This window comes from Pinus tabuliformis, chromosome 6 (genome assembly GCF_031772625.1).
Source record: "Pinus tabuliformis cultivar Carrire ecotype Pingquan chromosome 6, CPIR1, whole genome shotgun sequence".
Taxonomy (NCBI): domain Eukaryota; kingdom Viridiplantae; phylum Streptophyta; class Pinopsida; order Pinales; family Pinaceae; genus Pinus; species Pinus tabuliformis.
Window position 1 is genome coordinate 585,875,327 of NC_142292.1, and position 6,118 is coordinate 585,881,444.

Consider the following 6,118-nt stretch of genomic DNA (forward strand, 5'->3'; position numbering starts at 1 on the left):
TTGTTCTTTGTAAATCCATAAGAAGATCATATGAAGTTAAGTTTTTTCATAACCATATATCACATATATTTTACATATATACATATAAATGTGCAAAACTTTACCATATCTCTGTTTTGACAGGATAACAAAATTAGGACAGATTTTTAAGTTGTCTGTATTTTTACAAGGTAAAATGGCCTCTGACATGCATTTATTGTCAAATTTCAACTAACGGCTGAGACTGATATCCCGAGAGGAAAGCATGCACCTGTTTATTGACCTCAATCCAACTGCACCCAGTTGTCTTTCTGACACCTCTGTCTTTCATAGTTTTTCGAACCTTTTCAAAGTCACCCCACCTCCCAGCCGCAGCAAAGATATTTGAAAGAAGCACATAAGGTACATCGCTTTTGGGATCCAACCCAAGTAAGCGTTCTGCCACACATTCCCCTAGTTCTAAATTGTTATGGACCCTACAGGCACCAAGCAAACAACTCCACACAGCAGCATCAGGCTCAACTGGCATTTTCTCTATGAAGTCTCGTGCTTCATTCAGACGTCCAGAACGGCCAAGAAGGTCCACAATACACCGATAGTGCTCCATTGTGGGTGAGATATGATAATATTTATTCATCTGATTGAAGTATTGATAACCCTCATCCACTAAACCTGCATGGCTACATGCAGACAAAACACAAAGCATGGTGACATGGTCGGGAGTAGTGCCGGAGTGTTTCATTTCTTCGAAGAGTTTGAGGGCCTCCTCACCGTAGCCATGCATAGCATATCCCGCAATCATTGCTGTCCAGGAGACAACATCTCGTCGCTGCATTTTGTCAAATAATTCATATGACATTTGTATGTTCCCACATTTTGCATACATGTCAATCAACGCATTGGCCACGATGACATCAGACTGAAACCCACCTCTAATTATTTTCTCATGGATCTCCATACCTTGTTGCAGAGCTGCCAAGTTGGCGCAGACTGGGAGAACCCTAGCAAATATCTCTGAATCTAGCTTTGCACCTGTCAACTGCATTTGTTTGAAAAGCTTCAGAGCATCCTCACTATGACCATTCTCGGCAAATCCTGCAATCATTGCATTCCATGAGACCATGTTCCGCCGAGGCATCACCTTAAACATCTTCTGGGCTTCATTTACAAGTCCGTTTTCAGCAAGTCCTGAAATCATTGCATTCCACGAAACCATGTTTTGTCGAGGCATTTCCTGGAAGAGTTTCAGTGCCTCATCAATAAGCCCATTCTTTGCAAAGCCCGCAACCATTGAATTCCATGAGGCCATGGTTTTTTGAGGCATTTCCTTAAAAAGCTTCAAGGCCTCATCAAGAAACCCATTCTGTGCAAATCCCGTGATCATTAAAGTCCATGACACCATAGTCCGTCGAGGCATTTCCTGAAAGAGAGTCAGGGCCTCATTGACAAGCCCGTTCTGTGCACATCCTGCAACCATCACATTCCATGAGATCACATCTCTTTCTGGCATTTCTTTAAAGAGCTTCATGGCCTCACCAAAATGACCATTCTGTAAAAATCCAGAAATCATCACAGTCCAGGAGATCACAGATTGCCGCGGCATTTCTTTAAAGAGTGTTAAGGCTTCATCAACAAGTCCATTCTGTGCAAATCCTGCAATTAACGCATTCCATAAGACCACATCTTTTTGAGGAATTTCATTAAAGAGTGTCAGGGCTTCATTAACAAATCCATTCTCCAAAAATCCTGCAATAATAGAAGTCCACGAGGAAATGTCTTTATCAGACATTTCTTTGAAGAGATCCAGGGCCTCATCAACCAGTCCATTTTGCGCAAATCCTGAAATCATTGCATTCCATGACACCGTTGTCCTTTGAGGCATTTCCTTAAAGAGATTCCAGGCCTCGTCGACAAGCCCATTCTGTAAAAATCCTGAAATTAGTGCATTCCACGAAATATCTGTTTGCTTAGGCATTTCGTAAAAGAGTTTCAGGGACTCATCAACAAGCCCATTACTTGCAAGTCCCGAAATCATAGCATTCCAAGAAATCACATCTCTTCGAGGCATTTCGTCAAACAGTTTCAAGGCCTCATCAACAAGCCCATTTTGTGCAAATCCCGAAATCATTGCATTCCATGAGATCATGTCTCTATGAGGCATTTCCTTGAACAGTTTCAACGCCTCATCAACAAGTCCGTTCTGACTATACCCCGCAATCATTGTATTCCATGAGACAACATCTTGTCGAGGCATTTCCTTAAAGAGTTTCAAGGCCTCATCCACAAGCCCATTCTGTGCAAATCCTGCGATCATGGTATTCCACGATACAACATCTCGTCGAGGCGTTTCCTCAAATAATTTGAAGGCTTTGTCCACAAACCCATTCTGTGCAAATCCTGCAATCATGGCATTCCACGAGACTACTTCAGGTTTTGACATTTCGCCAAATACATCACAAGCCTTGTCCATGCTCCCACATTTTGCATACATGTCTATAAGGGCATTTACCACAATAGCATCCGCTTGAAATACAGTTCTCCTAATTTCTTCATGGATCTCCACACCCTGTTCCAGAGACCGCAAGGCGCCACACGCTGAAAGAGCGCTAGCGTAAGTGAATTCATTGGGCTGAACACCTGCTTGCTGCATTTGGTGGAACAGTCTCAATGCCTCCTCGGCAAGCCCGTGCCTTGAATAAGCCGCAATCATCACAGTCCAGGAAACCACATTGCGTTCAGGCATGTTGTCAAACACTTCGCTTGCATTCTCTATACTCCCACATTTTGCATACATATCAATAAGGGAACTCTGCACAAAGACATTAGACTGAAACCCATATCTTCTTATTTCTTCATGGATCTCCTTGCCCTTTTCCAGAAACCCCAATTGGGCACAAACAGGAAGAACGCTGGCAAAGGTGAATTCATTGGGTTCAATTCCAGTCTCTTTCATTTGGCGAAACAGTGCCAAAGCCTCCTCTGGGTACCCGTGTTTCGCATAACCTCCGATCATCACAGTCCAAGAACTCACGTTTCGCTCGGGCATTTGATCGAAAATTCTGCGAGCGTCCACCAGGCTTCCACACTTGGCATACATGTTAACAAGCGTGTTATGTAAAATCTTGTCTGCTGTAAATCCAAGTCCACTCTGCTTGATATGAGCATGGATTCGCTTGCCATCTGTTATGGCTTTCTTCTGAACGCAACGCTGCAAGAGAGAAACGTATGTTGAAGAGTTTATGGAGTTATTCGTGGTATGCAGAGTGTGAAGCGCATCCTGTAAACGGTCGCCCTGTTTCCTCGGTGTTGGGATATGGGCAAGAAATGGAGTGTTTGCCTTAGCGTTGGCTTGTATTTTACGAGTTTCGGTAGTGGCCAATCTACGCTGCAGGTGACAGCCGAAGCTAACGAAGAAGGCCATTTCATAAGCTCATCATGGTCCTCACAGGAAGTCTCCCATCCAGTGCTCTGCGGAAGCATCATCAATTGGCTTGTCCCATCCATTATGTAATGAACCTTTTAGGGGTTTGAGTTCTAATCCGGTAGTATCTCATTCATAGGTGATCAACATCCTGTAGTATCATTCATAACTGATCAACAGGACCTTTCCACTGTAACTTTTTATTCATGAGATCGACGCTTTTATTGTAGAGATTGATTCAGCTAGCTATCTACTAGCAATTATAGCAATTACACGAAAAGTGCAAAGTGAGGCTCGTAGGTTTGTTGCTCCGGTTTCATCCCAAAAGTGCAAAGAGACGCTCATAGGTTTGTTGCTATTGTTATTGTTTCATCCAAAAAGTTAGGTTATTGTTTTAAAAAATGTAAAGAGGGATATGTTTTGAATGGTGTGATATAAGAGATATGTTTCTTACTTTAGAAAAGTTGTATGAGAAATTTATTTGTAAATATGTATGTTATATGTTTAATATTTTTAATTAATTTTGATGATAAAAAGTTAGGTATTTGTTTGACCTGGGTCCCTAGTCAAATTTAACCGTTATCCTGGTTAGTCGTTGGAGGCTCTGCTCATACTATTTAACAGGCAAAGATTCAAGTCCTGACGATCAACCACACTCGTTGGTTTGAAACACGTCGACAAATGATATATCTTGTGATTACGCAGAAAAATTTCTCTTAAACTTGATATGGATCACAAAAGCCTCAATTCAACAAGTTAGGTATTTCATCTCAAGTTTATTTTGTTTTGTAACTTTAATTAAAACTAACTATTACCCATATTCCAATTGAAAACTATAAAAAAATAAATTTTAATTAAAACTAACTATTACCCCTATTCCAATTGAAAACTATAAAAAATATATTTATGTTTGTTTTAATGTTTATATATTTTAATTTAAAATAAAACTATTGTTTGGTGGTGTTATAAATTATTTTATTTTATGTAAAATAGTATACCCTGTTCATTCTCTCTTTTCTTTTTTTTCATTTTCTGATTTTCATGGTAGAATTTAAGTTTTATATTATAATAAATATAAAATATATTTTAAAAAATTATTTAAATATTATTCTTCTAAAATGTTTTACCCAACTTTACCAAGTTTTTATTATTATAATAATTAGCTAATTAACATAATTTATAATTATTATTATGCCTTAAGGCGTTCCCTTTGGGAAGAACTCCCATCCCATGCCACATATGCCTTCATGTGCCATTGATTTGGGTGTTAGACGATAGAAATAGCTTGGGCCATTAGATTGATTCCATAGGTATCAATCAGTGATGAAATCGTCCCTGCATAGCCCTGTCACAAACGACTCTAAAAATGAGCAACGAAGTAATTAAACGCGAGATTAAGGTCGGGGTTCTCAAGTTCTCTAGTAATTGTTTGGTATGTGGAATTTCTAGGGGCGGAGTCCCAACTATGTCCTTCAAGGTAAACCCAAATGTTTCTTTCTTCTTGGATGGGTACCAACAGTTTACCTTGAACCGTTTATAAGTTTTATTTACAGTTTATGGTTTCTTCACAATGTTCCGATGGAGTTGATTCACTTCCCCTAGTCTGGTATAACATAGGATCTTTTCCAGGTAAGTCATTCTTGTACTTCCATTTGTTGGGTTTCGCACCATGTATGGGTTGCTAACAGTGACTTTGTTTGTAGGGTTTCTTACTAGAGTTCTCTGGTCCACATAACTAGCTTCATCTTCAATGACTTTTGATGAAAATTATTTTAGTATCTTCTTAAAGTGGTCGGGATATGCTACAACCTTGATATGTTTGGTTATTCTTGTAGTTAAAGCAGTTTGGTTCATGACGTTAACTTTTGTTCATGGCTCCCTTCCTGGTTTTCATTGATACAACTCCATTTTCTCTTGTTATGGATTCCAAGTGCGAATATGTACCCATTAGGGTATCTCTGATTATGATTTTAAAGAAGAGTCACACAGATTCCCTAATTAGGGCAAACGTGACTCCATATTCATCGTATCAATGTATTTATTCTAGATATTTTCTTGGTATATAATGGAAATTAAGGTAAAACCCTCGTTCATTTATATCAACTTGTGTGATTTCCTTTGGGAAACTTTACTTCTAGCAATGGCCTCGATCGTGTCTTATTTTGGCATGAATTTGCACTTACAGTATTACATTTCTGTTCGATTTTTATAGAAGTATATTTAAAAAAAATGCGAACATGTCTCTTTGAATAGCCATTGAAGATAATTTCTGCTTGGCAGATTTCTGCTGATTTTTTTGGTAGGCTTTATTTAAATAACTCGGTCGATTGTTCAAGTCTTCAGAGCTTTGGAAGGTGGTTGAAAAATAATCCCAACTATTTCATTAAATGAATTTGATCATCATTTCTGGAGTAGAAAAGAAAACCCATAGAAGATGTTGGAAATAATTCCATCTATTTCATTAAATGAATTTGATCGCGTCATTTCTGGAGTACAAAAAGAATCCAACGCTGAAGTAACACTAAAGTAATTAAATTTTTGACTGGCTTACCATTTTTCATATCTGCAAGAAATTAGTAACAAAGAATCAACATCAGTAAATTAAAAATGGTGAAAATTGTATTTGGTATGGTCATCAAATGCAAAATTAAATGCTCAACGAGAGTTTGTATTGCAAGTAATCAATATGCAAGCCGCACAACTATATATTAAAAAAAT

The 6,118-nt window shown here is 38.6% G+C and overlaps 1 protein-coding gene across 1 annotated transcript; it reads right to left on the minus strand.

Moving 5' to 3' along the window:
• Positions 1–79: 79 nt before the first annotated feature.
• LOC149259909 (uncharacterized) lies at positions 80–3,718 on the minus strand. Its single transcript, XM_089419343.1, has one exon. It carries the CDS (start codon positions 3,398–3,400, stop codon positions 200–202), a length of 3,201 nt encoding a protein of 1,066 aa, XP_089275469.1. The 5' UTR covers positions 3,401–3,718; the 3' UTR covers positions 80–199.
• Between the last annotated feature and the right edge of the window lie 2,400 nt (positions 3,719–6,118).

What these genes read in the sequence shown, in the direction of transcription:
- LOC149259909 (XM_089419343.1), bottom strand. Translation starts at nt 3,400, where the DNA reads ATGGCCTTCTTCGTTAGCTTCGGCTGTCACCTGCAGCGTAGATTGGCC.